At 35.2% G+C, this 16054-nt stretch overlaps 1 protein-coding gene across 1 annotated transcript in view; it reads right to left on the reverse strand.

The window, feature by feature from the left end:
- Nucleotides 1-16054, reverse strand: part of c4 (complement component 4) — a 360913-nt gene that overhangs the window by 4401 nt on the left and 340458 nt on the right. The window contains exons 3-35 of the mRNA XM_051128782.1: nt 15932-16054; nt 14866-14936; nt 14694-14779; nt 14422-14504; nt 14250-14337; nt 14056-14161; nt 13816-13942; nt 13534-13649; nt 13212-13385; nt 12410-12607; nt 11331-11513; nt 11103-11246; nt 10838-10967; nt 10680-10751; nt 10392-10592; nt 9890-10007; nt 9009-9079; nt 8776-8915; nt 7934-8137; nt 6867-6918; nt 6694-6777; nt 6392-6595; nt 5934-6009; nt 5684-5840; nt 5494-5598; nt 5241-5409; nt 4039-4226; nt 2117-2272; nt 1782-1841; nt 1606-1696; nt 1180-1354; nt 976-1063; nt 450-524 (exon numbers count right to left, since the gene is read on the reverse strand). Of these exons, the coding sequence (XP_050984739.1) occupies nt 450-524; nt 976-1063; nt 1180-1354; nt 1606-1696; nt 1782-1841; nt 2117-2272; nt 4039-4226; nt 5241-5409; nt 5494-5598; nt 5684-5840; nt 5934-6009; nt 6392-6595; nt 6694-6777; nt 6867-6918; nt 7934-8137; nt 8776-8915; nt 9009-9079; nt 9890-10007; nt 10392-10592; nt 10680-10751; nt 10838-10967; nt 11103-11246; nt 11331-11513; nt 12410-12607; nt 13212-13385; nt 13534-13649; nt 13816-13942; nt 14056-14161; nt 14250-14337; nt 14422-14504; nt 14694-14779; nt 14866-14936; nt 15932-16054 (4115 nt within the window). The remainder of the gene's footprint in view (nt 1-449; nt 525-975; nt 1064-1179; nt 1355-1605; nt 1697-1781; nt 1842-2116; nt 2273-4038; nt 4227-5240; nt 5410-5493; nt 5599-5683; nt 5841-5933; nt 6010-6391; nt 6596-6693; nt 6778-6866; nt 6919-7933; nt 8138-8775; nt 8916-9008; nt 9080-9889; nt 10008-10391; nt 10593-10679; nt 10752-10837; nt 10968-11102; nt 11247-11330; nt 11514-12409; nt 12608-13211; nt 13386-13533; nt 13650-13815; nt 13943-14055; nt 14162-14249; nt 14338-14421; nt 14505-14693; nt 14780-14865; nt 14937-15931) is intronic.

Below are 16054 nucleotides of genomic sequence, written 5' to 3' on the forward strand. Positions count from 1 at the left end.
TTTGTGTGCATCAGTGAGCTTTCACCTTCTGTAATGGTTGCATATGAGTCCCTCAGTCCTCAGAGTGAAAAGACAGATCTCAAAATCAGACATTCATTGTTGGAAAGGGTTTAAATACAAAAAAAAGCTGAAAAATCAAAGAATCTGTGGGACCTGAAGGCTTTTTCTGTAGAACAGCAGACAGTTTAACTGTTCAGGACTAACAAGGGACTCATGAACAACTATCACTAAACAAAAAATAAATAAATAAATAAATAACAACACAGTATTAAGAATCAAGTGTATGTAAACTTTTGAACAGGGTAATTTTTATAAATTCAACTATTATTTTCTCTTGTGGATTAAATGTAAACGTCTTTTAGGTGAAATATATTCAGATTTTGCAAGGTGTATGTAAACTTTTGACTTCAACTGTACATGAGATACTTGAACAGAAACTGTTCTGTTACCTTTGCGAAATAAAGAAAGACTTTATTATGGTGGGCTTCATAGTGATCAATGAACCTCTCTGTGCCCTTTACATTCTGTGAAGAAAAAGAAAAAGAAAATAAATTATTAGAAAAAAATTACATTCATATTTAAGTGTTAATTAATTTGCTACATATGTATTATCTGTAGCAAAGCCTGGAAATTACATATGCTGATACCATGGTATAGTGATGTTAATAGCACTTGGTAATATGGTGCTTTGACATAGTCTACCATCAAAAAATATGGTGCTTATTGTAAGACAACTTATCTAATTTATTAGGTTAAAACTAAATTGGCAACCCAATTACTCATATTAATGTTATTATTAGTATTATTATTTTATATTTGATTATTTTATTTTATTTTTATTTGTTATTTTGATGCTTAATGCTTATTTCTGAAAATAACATACTATTTACAATGTAATCAAGAGAGAGAGAATTAGATTAAACAGATTTTTTATCCTGAATTGTTACAAACTAAATAAATAAAATGCATATGCACATGTTCCAAATCCTTGGTGTTTGGTATCAGTCCGCTTAGAAGTGAGATTTCCACCATGACCATCCCAACAGTATTCTTCTTTTTCATGCTGTGTGAAGACAAAAAAGTAGATTTCAGAGAGGCCGAACAAGCAATCATAATTCTGCTCATTTATATAACAAATCACCAATTTAAAAGAATAAAAAGACTGTTTATTGTCCTCACCCCACACAGACGGTGTATATGAGTGAAGTCTCTTTCTTCTGCTCCTCTACGATTTGTCTTTTTCTGCGGCTGCGAAGATCAAACCATTCTATGTTGCTCATGGGCTCATCTTTTGAATCCTCATCGTCACCGTAATTGTAATAGTCCTCAAGCTCTTCTTCCTTATGATATTTTTCTAGAGAAGAGCATAATGACTTGTAGTCTGATATCCAAGCTAAAATATTAGATAATGTTTAGAACATGTGCTACTCCTCCTCACCACCTGAGGTCACCCTCGCTCAAATATTACAACTGTGCAACTCTCACTGACTTTTTAATAAACAACCTGTCTGGCAGTACAATAGGTGAATACTTTTTATATAATATCACATTTATCATATTTCATTTCTTGTTTAGAGTGACCTCTTCCATGATATTTTAACGTACTGTATTCCAGCTCTCCTGTCACTGTAACACTAAGGTGAAACAGATCACAATGTGATTCATCCTTCTTCATTGTTCTATATGTCTGCACAACCTGTAACAAGCAATATGTCATTCAAAATACTATAAACTGACACATCATAGATCAACAAGTAATTAAAATAGGGAAAATGTCTTACTGCTAATGTTCCACGTCCTGTTCCCTGAACATTTAGGGAAACTTTACCAACATTTCTGACCTGTGGAAACAAATGCACATATAGTGCATACTTTATCATATATTTAAACACGTTTTTTTTTTTTTTTTGTTTAATTGATTTGTTTTTACTTTCTAGTAACCTGAAGGTGGAACTGGTGGGAGGAGCTTATTCATTCAAGAGAGGATTTGATTGGACAAAAATCTGGGCAGTGCAGGATGAGTCATCACTATTTTTTAATTAGATTTTCCAACTTTTTATCAGATTTGTCAGCTTTTAGGAATAGAACATAATTGTTTTTAAAAAATATTTCTTACCTTAACAGCTGATGCAGTGAGCGCATTAGATTTAGTCAAGTGTAAATCTTGTTTTTGGCCATTTTCAAAGCACATTTCCACCCTTAGATTCAGGTCATCTATATCATTGTTCTGCATGCTGTATTTCACCAAAGCCTCAAGAGCTATGACTGTATCCTGTTTAAAAAAAAACAATACAAAAAACAAATTAATGCAAGCTGGAAAACCAACACAAAATGGAAATGTAGAAATAAGGCGGAAGTTTAAAAATGCTCATGTGCCAAAATGACCTGGCCTTTGAACTCGAATTTTACTTTACGTGTATTGTCATCTGACACTCCAAATTTTAAAATGTTGCTTTTTTAATTCTTAGAAAGTTTAACACCAGCCGAGCCGAGAAAGAAGGGTCGTACCTAGCAAAACGATCGGTTATTTTCTTTTAAAAAAATACAATTTAAATACTTTTCAATCTCAAGCACTCGTCTTGTCTTTCTCTCCCTGAACTCTGTGTATTCTGACTCAAGACAGTTAGGGTATGTCGAAAAACTCTGACCGTATTTTCTCCCTCAACTTCAAAAATGATTTCAAAATCATCCTATATCGCTGTAGAAGTACCGACCCAGTCTTTGCAAAGTAAACATGCAAAGAAGATCAAACACCCTTAACAAAAAAGGTAAAACAGTGATATAGGATGATTTTGAAGTTGAGGGAGAACATGAGATGGGAATTTTTCGACATACCCTAACTGTCATGAACCGGAAAAAAAACAGTCCAGGCAGAGTAAGACAAGACGAGCGTTTGGCATTAAAAAGTATATCAATTTTATTAATTTTATGAAAATAACAGATTGTTACGCTAAATAAGACCCTTCCTTCTCGGAAGGGTCTTATTTAGATTCTCGATTCTCGATTCTCGATTCTCGATTCTCGGAATCGTTTACAACCGCATTTGGGATCTTTTGAAGCCGCATTTAAGCTGCATTTTGGAAGTTCAAAATTGGAGGAACGATACCAGTCCATTATATGGAGAAAAATGCTGATTTTTTTTCCTCAATAAATATAATTTCTTTACGACTGAAGAAAGAAAGACATGAACATCTTGGATGACAAGGGGGTGAGTACATTATATGTAAATCTTTGTTTCGGAAGTTCGGAAGTCCTTTAATTATTTAGCTCAAGTCAAGATAGTGCTGGTTCAGTTTGGATCAATAACAGTATAAAGTTCAATTCAGCATTTCGCTTGCGAAATTGTAACATGTCGACAACTGTTTGTGGGTCAAACTCAGCACACTGTTGTTTGCTTTTGGGATCAAATAGAGAGTTTGGACCTGAACTTTTGTTTATTATGTCTCACCACTCTAAAAAACAAACACAGCTGTCTGTGTTTTACCTTTGAGTACACAGTTATTTATCAGTTGTTGTTTTTTTTTTATAAATGTTTTTTCGATACATTACAACAGTAATGTGGTTAAATTTTACTACTGTTTTCTATTTTTAATATTTTTAAAAATGTAATTTATTCTTGTGATGCAAAGCTTAATTTTTGGTAATTAATTGGTACTTGAGAAACATTTCTTATTATTATCAATGTTAAAAAAAGTTGTGCTGCTATTTTAAAAATGTTTTAAAAATTGCGAATTGGGAGTAACTTTACATTTTATGGTCAAAATACCACAACCAGTGTTTGGAAGGTTACTTTTGAAATGTAATAGGTTACAGATTACAAGTTACCCCATTTAAAATGTAATAAGTAACGAAACTATTTCAATTACTTTATTAGTATGATTACTTTTGAATTACTCTTGATTACGCGATTCAAGGAGATTTCTTTTTTGATTACTGATCTGTAAACTGTAACAGATTACAGTCACATTTATTTTGTAATTAACTTACATAATTCCATTGCATGTAACTAGTTCCTCCCCAACACTGACCAAAACCCACCTGTGTGGACCGGAATCCACCACCATACTTGCGCTGCTCTGTCAGCCAGTTTGCAGCGAGTTTAGCAGTAACCTTGTCATCCAGGGACAGCGCGCTGAGCAGAGCATATGCTGTGGTCTCCACAGATTCAGCGTCAGCTTTACCTGCTAATTGACCTCTGCCACCCTTGGCATTCCAGAAACATTTTTCTTCATATAAATAAGAGAAAAGATGGTGTGAGAATTGGAACGTTTGATACAGAGCTAATAAACTGTAACCATATTTTTGTCACATATCTGTTTATATTAAGTAGTTTATGGCTTAAAGTAGTAATTTTCCTGATAATTTACTCACTCCCATGTCATCCATGATGTTCATGTCTTTCTTCAGTCGAAATGAAATTAAGGTTTTTGAGGAAAACATTCCAGGATTTTTCTCTATATAGTGGACTTTGTTGGAGGCCAATGGGTTGAAGGTCCAAATTGCAGTTTCAATTCAGGGCTCAACATAATCCCAGCCAAGGACAAGGGTCTTATCTACCAAAATGACCAGTAATTTTCTAAAAACAAGTAATATTTAAATACTTTTTAACCACAAATGCTCATCTTGCACTAGCACACGCATTATGTAATTACGCGCACGTGATGTAGACAGAAGTACTGACCCAGTGTTTACAAAGCGAACATGCAAAGAAAGTCAAATGCCCTTTAAAAGGCAGAACAACAATGTCGGACAATTTTAAAGTTGGAGGAGAAAATGAGAGTTTTTCGCCTACCCTAACTTTTTAAATCGAAGTACACAAACAAAGAACTAAGCACGCATTACAGTTGTGGTTACACAATGTGTGAAGACGCACATCGCAGGGCTAAGGCAAGACAAGCATTTATGGTTAAAAAGTATATTTGATTTTTTTTTTTTTTTAGAAAATGACAGATCGTTTTGGTAGATAAGACTCTTATTCTTCAGCTGGGATCGTGTAGAGCCCTTTGAAGCTGCACTGAAACTGCAGTTTGGACCTTCCACCTGCTGATCCCCACTGAAGTCCACTATATGAAGAAAAATCCTGGAATGCTTTTCTCAAAAACCTGAATTTCTTTTCGACTGAAGAAAGGAAGACATGAACATCTTGGATGACATGGGTGTGAGTAAATTATGAGGATTAATTTATTTATTATCCTTTAACAGAAAGAATTTAAGATGTGAAAATGCAGGTAATTACTGACTGTTGTCACAATTAGCCATGTCTTTTAGCTTTCGCTGTGCTTTTCGGGCTTCTGCACTGTGCTGGTTGTGCAATGACAAAGCATAAGTTGTGATAGCAAGTGAATAGAGATTATCCAAAGCATCCAGTTTTCCCTCTAGGTAGGACTTTGATTTATCCATCGCCATTCTCTGCAAACAGAGGTTTGTACAGGTTTGTTTATTAAGTAGTGAATAAATAGAGGACAAATTCTGCAACTCAAGTTAATATGTTACCAGTTCTGTGTCAGTTCCCAAGTCATACACCTTCAAAGCATGGTTCATTGAAATAAAGACAAACGCAGTTAGGGGAACATCATCTTTCGCCTGTCCAACTCCTCCCTGAGGACAAATATTAGTTTTTGTTTAATCAATGTTGGCAACCATTGATTAATCAATGTTAGCAACCACTGATGCCCCCCTGTACCTTCATTCCTCTATCATACAGTGGATTGGGATCATCCCATGCACCATTGCTCTTCTGTTTGGATATGAGATAAGACATGGACTCCTGAATATATGAGTCTTTCACATTGATAATGTCCCGAGACTCTGTCAGTTCCTTGGCAATAAATGCTGTAAGCCTACAGAAAGATTGGATTGGATATATGTCATGCCATAAAAAACTAAGGTTGCCATCTACAGTAGTACTAGTCATGCTAGAGACAAAAACGTACCAAATACTGCTGGGAGTCCTTAGAAATGCTCCGTAAGAGCCATCAGGTTTCTTGTATGTGAGAACTGTGTTGTAGCCTGGTATAGTGGAAAATAAGTATGTGGTACAGTATATGTGATATTTCAATGTCCTATCATTTGTCATATATATTGAAGGAATAGTTCTACCACTGATGTCACTTGGACTATTTTAATGATGTCCTTACTACTTTTCTGGGCCTTGAACGTGTCAGTTGGACTGCTGTCTATGCAGGCTCAGAAAGCGCTCAGACTTAATCAAAAATATCTTAATTTATGTTGAGAAGATGAACGAAGTTTCTTACGGGTTTGGAACCACATGAGGATGAGTAATTAATAACAGAATGTTCATTTTTGGGTGAACTGTCCCTTTAAAAATCTTTTGTTTATTGGTCCAGAACATTTACTTCATGTTGTGTCATTTACAGTTGTAAATACGCACCAGTTTGGATCATGGATTGGGCCTCATCTCTGCGTTCAGCTGTCAGTGATAGCCACTGTTTGGTGGCATCCAGGTACCTCATGGCATGAATTGCAGGAGACATCTTCACCATAGTTTGCTCCGCACAGCCAGTGGGCATCTGAATGAGTTTATCGATACCCTCCAGGTTTAGACAGTTCTCTACTGACTCGCCCATCACCCCACCTGCAAAATAACAGGCTCATCATCTCAATCATACAATATGTGAAAGAGTATGATAGAGAAAAACCAATCTATCTATCTATCTGTCTATGCCATCTCACCTTTAAAACTCATAGAGATTTCTGAGTCTCTCCCACCAGGGATCTCATCAGCAGGGACTGGAATATCGATCTCTAATTTTTTCACTGTGCACAAGAAAATAAAAAAAGTTCACACAGTGATGAAAAGCTTAAGAACAGATCTACTGATTGTTATAAGCCAACTGGATTCTTACATTTCGCATCAATGCTGTACTTTCTGTCAATAGTGGCAATTTCACCTTCCCCCTAAACGTGAAGGATTCAAAAGAGTTTGTCAGTGTCATACTGAATGAATTGTAGGATATACAGTTAAAGTTAAAAGTTTACATGCACCCTGCAAAATCTGAACACCTTGCAGAATTTCAGCATTTTGTGTCTTTGAACCTTTCCAACAATGACTGTATGATTTTGAGATCCATCTTTTCACACTGAGGACAACTGAGGGACTCCTATGCAACTATTACAGAAGGTTCAAACACTCAAGAAGAAAACACAATGCATTAAGGGGGGGTGAAAACTTTTTGAATTTAAAGATTAGGGTAAATTTAACTTATTTTGTCTTATGAGAAACATGTAAGTATCTTCTGTAGCTCCTGAAGGCCATTACTAAATGAAAAAAAATATGATATTTAGGGAAAATAAGAAAAATGTGCACACCTTTATTTTATTCAAAAGTTTTCACACCCTGACTCTTAATGCATCGTTTTTTCCTTCTGAAGCATCAGTGAGCGTTTGAACCTTCTGTAATAGCTGCATATGAGTCCATCAGTTGCCCTCAGTGTGAAAAGTTGGATCTCAAAATCATACAGTCATTGTTGAAAAAGGTTTAAATATAAGAAAGGCTGAAAAACCAAAGAATTTGTGGGACCTGAAGGATGTGGGATCTCAAACAAGGGACTCATGAACAACTATCACTGAACAAACAAACAACAAAAAAAACACAGCTGTGGATCATTCAGGTAACAACACAGTATTAAGAATCAAGTGTAAGTAAACCTTGAATGGGGTAATTTTTATAAATGTATCTATTATTTTCTCTTGTGGACTATATGTGAATATCTTATTCAGGTCAGTACTAAACAAAAAAATAGCATGCATTTTGCATGATCCCTCTTATTGTGGTAAAATAAGTACCATTTTGCAGATTCTGCAAGGTGATGTAAACTTTTGACTTCAACTGTAAAAACACTTCCTTAAGTTTCTCAGGTATGTGGCACTGAAGTGCAGTAAAATATGGGTATGCCAACTTAACACACTTTACCTCCACACGGAGCATCTTTTCTACTCCATCACTAGCAGAGTCTGAGGCTTGAGCCAGCACTTTGATGGGGATACTTCCAATAACAAGGGGCACAACGGTGAAATACACCGCCACTGCTGAGTTACCAGGAACCATGACATTCTCCTTTACCTCATTCCCGCTAGCAGTGCACAAACCTTCCACCTTATCCATCTGCACTGCAACCTAGAGAGACATGATACACATTTTCACTCTTTTTTCCTTACTTAATTTGTCTAACATTTTTTAGGCACGTGTCATGTTGTGCTTTTTCACTACATGGTACAGCTTGGTACAGCTCACTCTAGTGCCTAGTACTTCTTTAGCACCACCTCGTTTGAGGTTCCAAGTAAGCCGTACCAATGCTAAAATGTGATGTGTAAATAAAGCTTTATTAAAGGGAACCCCAGGTATTAAGACTTGCATGGCTTAATATAACATAAATGACGTCTCTTACTGAAATACATCCCAGAAAACCCATGAAAGACTTATTTAAAAAATCCACATCACTTATAATATATTTTGGACTAATAATTTGAAATGGCTGCACTCAGTGAGCTACTGCCGCTATCTGTTGCTGTTGACCACAACACAACTCTGAAAATAAAACACTAATACGATGCCACATTGTGCAGCTTTTGGTTGTAATTTTTAGTCAAAGGGCAACAAGAGAAGCGATGTAAGTCTTCACAGCTTTTCCTAGTGACAAGAAGAGGTCCAAAATTTGTATACAATTATTTCCATAACATATTTAAGTAAGAGACATCATTTACGTTATATTAAGTCATACATGTCATAATACCCATGGTTCCCTTTAAATTTACCTTTAAATCTTCTTCCTTGTAATTGTACACAACAGCTTTAACCTGAAGCTGCTCATTTCTCTTTACAGAGTAAGGAAGGTTGACGGACAAAAAGAAATCCTTGAAGGCCCTCAGGGGCTTTGGTTCTGCAATGCAGAATCCTGAAAACACACACACACAAAATGATATACAGCCAAAAAACCTTTTTGTTTTCAAGAAAAGTTTTGATATCAAGATCTTGCGTTACTGTTAACCTTTTGTGGGAGACATGCCCACAGCCTGGACTTCCCACGTGGTTATGGAATCAGGAGCTATTACATCATGCCTAAAAGTTTACAAAAGACCATAAGTACATTACCAATTTTTAATGTTTTTAAAGAAGTCTCTTCTGATCACCAAGCCTGCATTTATTTGATCTAAAGTACAGCAAAAAAAAGTAAAATTTAGAATTTTAAAATACATGTTTTCTATTTGAATATATTTTAAAAAGTAATTTATTTCTGTGATTTAGTAGCTGAATTTTTACCACCATTACTCTAGTGACATGATCCTTCAGAAATCATTCTAATATTCTGATTTGCTGCTCAAAAAACATTTATTATTTTTATTATCTCGAAACAGCTTAGTATAATTTTTCCAGGTTTCTTTGATGGACAGAAAGAACAGCATTAGATAAAATAAAAAATATACTGACTCCAAGCTTTTGAATGGTGTAGTTTATAATATTACAAAAGCTTTTTATTTCAGATAAATGCTGGCCTTTGGATGTTGCTATTCATTGAAGAATCCTGAAAAAAAATTTATTCAACTGTTTTAAATACTGAACACCCAATCAGCATATTAGAATGTTTTCTGAAAATGCTGAAAATTTAGCTTTGATCACAGGAATAAATTACATTTGAAAATATATTAAAAAAGAACACAGTTATTTTCAATAGTAAAAATATTTCATCATTTTGCTGTTTTTGCTGCACTTTGGATTATACAAATGCAGGTTTGGTAAGTAGAAGAGGCTTCTTTAAAAAACAAAAAAATCTTAAAACTTTTGACTGGTAGTGTATTTGCATAGAAAAATTATGTTAGCGCTCATTCATTCAGTTTATTAAAAAAAATAATAATAATAATTCAGGGTGACCTGATAATGCCAGAGCTATCTGATTGAAGAACTGTCCACATCCATGACTGTGGGAAATATTTACGAAGGTAGATAGCATCCTCATTGATCACAATTTCGTCCAGTGTGTCATCAATGTCTATAGTAAGAAACAGACAGTGTAGAATTATTATTTAAAATGGTATATTTTATGATTTTAAATGATTTTATAAGTAACAATAACAAAAATATTATATAATTATGTAATTATAATAATACATTAAAAATGGCTTCACTGCTCAGTAACATTTTTATATTATATTTAAATTGATTGTGAGTAAACAGTGAAACCAGTTTGGCATTAATAAAATGTGTTGATTTGAATTATTATTATTGTTAAATACTAAACTGGCTTCACTACCTACTCACAATTTTTGTCTGGTTTGATTTAGGTAACTTGCTTGAAATCAGTGTAGAATTGTGCAATCAATGTGGTATCAATCCAAGAAACCTTTTCCGAGAAGTTACACAAGAAAAACTGTACCTCTTCCAAGGCTGATTTTTCTCTTCTCCAACTTGTCTCTCTTCCTTCTGTCATTTGCAGCTTCGCAGCACTGTTTAAAAGCCTTACGACAGCTGTCCGATCCTTGTACTCTTTTGAGACGCTCATCACAGGACGTATGCATTTTGCTAGGCCTTACACCATCAAGACAGCATTTCCTATCACGTTCCTTGAAGCTGTTGACTGTGGTGATGATACCATTATCTGACATGTGATTAAAAATTAATTATGCAAGGAATGATCAAAGGGAGTCAAAATGAAGCATCTTACCGACGTCATTGTATTTTTTAATATAGTCCGCTGCTCTTCTGACACGAGGTTTCAAGTTGTAACACTTATGCTCTGAGAAAAAGAAAGAATTGTATGCTTTACATTTTCATGCTGATTCACCAAATATTCACAAAATAGGATGTAAACAGTTATTTTACTGCCGGGTAAAGGGGTTTTCGTATCACAGCTGCATATAAAAGTTAGCCCAGCTCTCTGCAAAACAGCACTGGAATCCTCTCCTCCTCCGATCGAGCAGGCCAGATCATATGAGCTCATATAATCAAACATCTGTGAGTAAACACAAATGAACTCCACTATGAGCAACAATACTGAAACACTATCATAGTCTACAAGATATCCACAAAATTGAATTTCATGGGGTTCACCTTTTGACTATTTTGTACATAATCACAAATGTCTTACCTTTTGAAGGTCAAGTTTGTTTTTGTTCAGAATATAAACTGCAGAGTCCACTGCGGAAAGAGCCACCTTGGTCTTCGGATCTGTTCTGACCATCACTTGAAGCTTAGATGCAGGTTTTATCTCAGGCATTGGACCAATTTCTACCTACACACAAAATGGTATTTTGCATTTGTCTGGAAACATTCTAAACATCAGATTTAGATTCTTAAAGACTCTCATCAGTTGTACTTTGCCTTTGCAGACATCTTTCACATCGACCCACACAGAGTCAGCCACGATTTTTCCTTTTGTATAATAGTAGGCGACCAAGCGAAAAGAAGGCACCATCTCCACGTCGAAGTTTACATTGACTGTTGTGATTTCAGTTCTCGGTACCCTTCCCAGCTGCACAATTTGCCCTTTACTCCAAATCTGTTAGGGAATTAATTATTTCAAAGACATTAGATTGGCAATGAAGCAAATTAGTGCTCTCTAGAAAATAAAAAATAAACAAAATACTAGTGCTGTCAAAATTAGCGCGCTAAAAAAATATTGCGCATTTCATTAAAGCCCGAATTAAACTACGAGCATGCATGTCAGATCCGCATCACGTTCAGTAGTGGCAGCTCTTAAAGTAATAGCAGCCAAATAACCTAATAACCCAGCTGTTGTGATGTGTATTAAAGAGCAGGTCATAGTGTTTTTTAAAGTGTCCTAATACTGTGTTGGAGTCCCCTAAAACAGGTTTAAATACACCTAATGCACAGTGAGGAGTACTTAAGCAAGTTAGCAAGCCATACCATCTGTGTTGCCAAGTCTGTGGTTGTTTTTGATGTTGCAGGTTAAAGTGATTATGTCATATTTAGTCCCTGGAATGCGAATTTACAAAAAGCGTGTATTTTACACCCCGGAATGTGATTTTAAACGGGGACCTTTACATAAAACAAAAAAACATAAAACATAAAACAATAATATAGTGCTCTAATCCGTTCTTAAAATAATGACATAAAAACATTTTGTTTAACACTTATGCAAGTGAATCATGCCCACAGCCCACAAGTTTAGCTGCTAAACTATAAACGCTTAACAAAACAATAATAGTGGATACGTTAGCCGAGTGCTAACGCGACTGATGAAACAATACAGTTTGCAAACCAAAATATGTTTAAAGAACATTCTTTATTATTAAACAAAGTAATTAGAACACCAACAGTCTAGAATAATCGCCACGTTCTTAGGAAATAATGGGTTCATTGGTTAATTTTTTTTTCATTGATTGACAGCACTAAAAACTACACAAAAATAGCATCGGAGCTGATTTTGCTTACCATGAAGTAAATGAAAGTAGGTTTTGCTGCACCCTGAGGTGTAATGTCCCGTAATGTGGCTTTCAAGGCCTCTCCGGGCTTTAGGACCTGATGCTCCACTTCCAAACTGAGATAGCTGTCTTCTTCAGCTTTTGTTGCACTGGCCGTCATCTTTTTATCACTACGAATGACCTCTTGGTCTTTTCCCTCAGCAAATACCTACAAAAATAATAGTTAAATTAAAAATGAAATGAATTTGTGTATTTTGGCCCTTTAAAGGAATAGTTCACCCAAAACAGAAAATTTGCTGAAAATTGATTAATCCTTAGACCGTCTAAGATGTAGATGAGTCTGTGTCTTTATTGGAACAGATTTGGAGAAATGTAACATTAAATCACTTGCTCACCATTGGATCCTCTGCAGTGAATGGGTGCCGTCATAATGAGAGTTTCGTTTCAAACAGATGATAAAAACATCACTTAGATACTAGATAAATTTGTTTATTACAAACTTTTTAGTTCAAATATTGTTTGTTATTAATCAAATTGATGGACTGGAGTCGTGTGGATTACTTGTGGATTATTGTGATGTTTGTTTACAAATATATTTCAGCCGTTTTGAAGGCACCCATTCACTACAGAGGATCCATTGGCGAGCAAGTGATGTAGTGCTACATTTCTCCAAACCTGTTTGATGAAGAAAAACGAATGTACATCTTGGATGGCCTAAGGGTGAGAAAATTGTTGGCAAATGTTCATTTTTGGGTGAACTACTCCTTTAATTTGGACTTAAGTAACAAAATGATCAACATGTGGAATCTTACCGTTACAGCTAAATTTCTAGCCTGTGGTGGTATTTGAAAGGACATGGCTACATCTCCCATGTCATTTCCCAAGCCCTCACTTTTCAGAATCTTCTCTGGTGATCCTTCTATTTCAACAGTGGCTGTAAATGTCAAATTTGGAGCTCTTTTGCCATCTGGATAAGTTCCAGTGGCCTGCAAAAAAAAAGGAGAAGAAATTACAAATTACTTTTTTGGGTGTATGTGCAGGTGTGGAACAAACATACATATATTTTAACTCCAGTACACACTCAGAAGTATAAAAAGAATACATTTAAGTACGGAAATGCATTAGGCCACATACCAAAACAGAAAACACGCCACCTGGGGTGAAATACGTCTTTGTTTTTGACAAATCAACAACATATGGGGATGTCACAATTTTTACAGAAGTGCTCTCAGCTTCCTCCAGGTTGCCACCTGCATAAAATAAGGATGAATATTCATTAAGATATAAATATAATCATTTAAAATATTGATGAAACATTATTTCATCAAAGTAATTTTGCACTTGTGGTAACTAGAAATTTTTTGGATTGCATGCATTACTTCATCTAATCATAAGGCTACTTTTAAGGTGACTCACTTGCTTTTTCCAAAACTGAGACTGCGATATAAAGATAATATCCCTCTATATGGCCTTGAGTGCTATTTTCTGATGCTGTCTTTAAGTCCTCAGTGAGTACCTCTGTTTCTGCAGTACCATCCGTTACCTACGTAACAGCAGAATACAGATATCAAATAAACCAGATTTGATATTGTCAAGCACATTTTATTCCTTAAATGATCAGAAAAGATACGTTTAGGTTAACATGTATTTACTTACATCTATCTGCTTTTCAGTGCCTGGAAGATATATCTTATTACCCTTTTCATCAATGAGTCCAAATCTAATATATGCTATGCCGTTGACCCCCTTTCCATAAGTATATCTGCGAACACCAAAAGCTGATGAGTTACATGGAAAAATCTGAAGTCAACACCAAACCCAATCAGCATGTGACAGAGTAGTGTACGTACCTAGCAGAGATGGTGAATGGAAAGGACTCCATTTTCAACATATGGTAAGGCTTTGAAGCCTCAATGGTAACCTCAAATGTGGGCAAAACTATAAAGAACGAAATGCCATTTCTAAGTGATTAAGTGACAGGTGAAATAATAATTCTTGAACCTGGAGTTTCTTAACACCTACCATATTCCTTGACCTCAAACTCCAATGATGTGGTAGATTCAGGGTATTTATGATATGTCGCAATGATTTTCCATTTTCCTGCCCTGAAGGATTAATAAAATTACACAACAGAGGGTTTGCACCGACCTCACATTTTCGTCAGTTATTGTATAAGAATGTACCGTTTATGTGATGTTAACAACCAGAAGCTTTTATCAATCACATATACATATACACTTTATTTAGTGTTAGCTTTGTTTAGTGTTTATTTAGTGCTCATGCGGTTAACTTACAACTCTACTTCTGGTATAGTGATATCTTTTTCCAAGATTTGGTCAGTAATCAAAATATGATTGTAAACAATTAAGCCTTTGCAGTTCTGTAAAAAGAAAAAATGAATTGAAATGCTCATTCCAGGTAGTTGTGAATATTATTTGCATTTCATCATTGATAGAAACAACTTACAATTATTTGAACATGGATTTCATCCTTCATCGGGATCATGTAGTTGTCTAGGGTGAAGATTCTGTATTTGACTGAAAAACATGGAAATAAGAGAGACTAGTGTGACGTGTATGTTTAGTTCTGTTTCCTTTATTCTAGTTTTCCCTCCACTAGTTTGTTTCCTTGGTTGTTCACAAAGAGCTTGATTGACAGGCGATCTGACCAGTCATAACACCGAATGTGCCATTATGTCCGACAAACACATCAGACAGGACAATAGATTAACTTAGGTGAACTTAAACTTGAAAAATTGTGTGTATTGATGTCTTTCTGCAGTTGAAATAAATATGCTCTGATGTTCATTCATGTTTTTTCGTGCTTTAAGTAAAGAAGAAAAGATCTAGGCAAAACAGTGATCTGTCACGACACATTAAAGAGCCACAAAACTGTATTTACTGTTTGAATAAAACAGACAACATTTTAAAGTCCCCCTGTAGTCAAAATTTGTATCCCTTAAAACTGATCTTTGATCATCAAAATGACATATTTTGCCTTATTTACTATACGTGGATCTATTCATATGCAAATTAGTCCCGCCCAATGCAGTAACGCCGGCCAGAGCCCCATGATCTGAAATGTAGTGAACGCGATATAATGATGAAACACGGATAATGACTGATAAAACTATGTTTTTACTAGCGGACAACTACAGTGGATAGTGTAACATTTGTTAAAGCTACCAACTTGACGATGCTGTGCCCTCAAAATGCCTTGAAGGCTCGAATATTTAAGTCCTTTGTTATTTTCTGTTCTTTTTTCTGCTATTGTTGTGTGCCCATGTGGTTGTTCTTTTCTCTCTGTGAAATTATTAAAATTACTTTACTTTGAAATACTAAAATTACTTTAAAATGCACTCTACTCCTTTGTCGTGCGCTTTATACTGGACAGCCTGTGACAGCTAGAGTGATGTTTTGTAATAATAATCCTTACAAGGATAAGGATAAGGATTACAAGGATCCTTATCCTTGTAATAAGGATTTAACAAAAGTAAAAAATAAATAAATGCATAAAAAGTGAATATTCATACCATTTTCTCCTGGATTATAAATAGGCTTGTCTGTTTGAATGAAAATATATCCCCTTTTGGTTGATAAAAAGATGTTGGCTTTTCTGGTGCCCTTAAGGACACTGCTGCTTTCAGCTGCAAGTT

Source organism: Labeo rohita, chromosome 15 (assembly GCF_022985175.1).
Source record: "Labeo rohita strain BAU-BD-2019 chromosome 15, IGBB_LRoh.1.0, whole genome shotgun sequence".
NCBI lineage: Eukaryota > Metazoa > Chordata > Actinopteri > Cypriniformes > Cyprinidae > Labeo > Labeo rohita.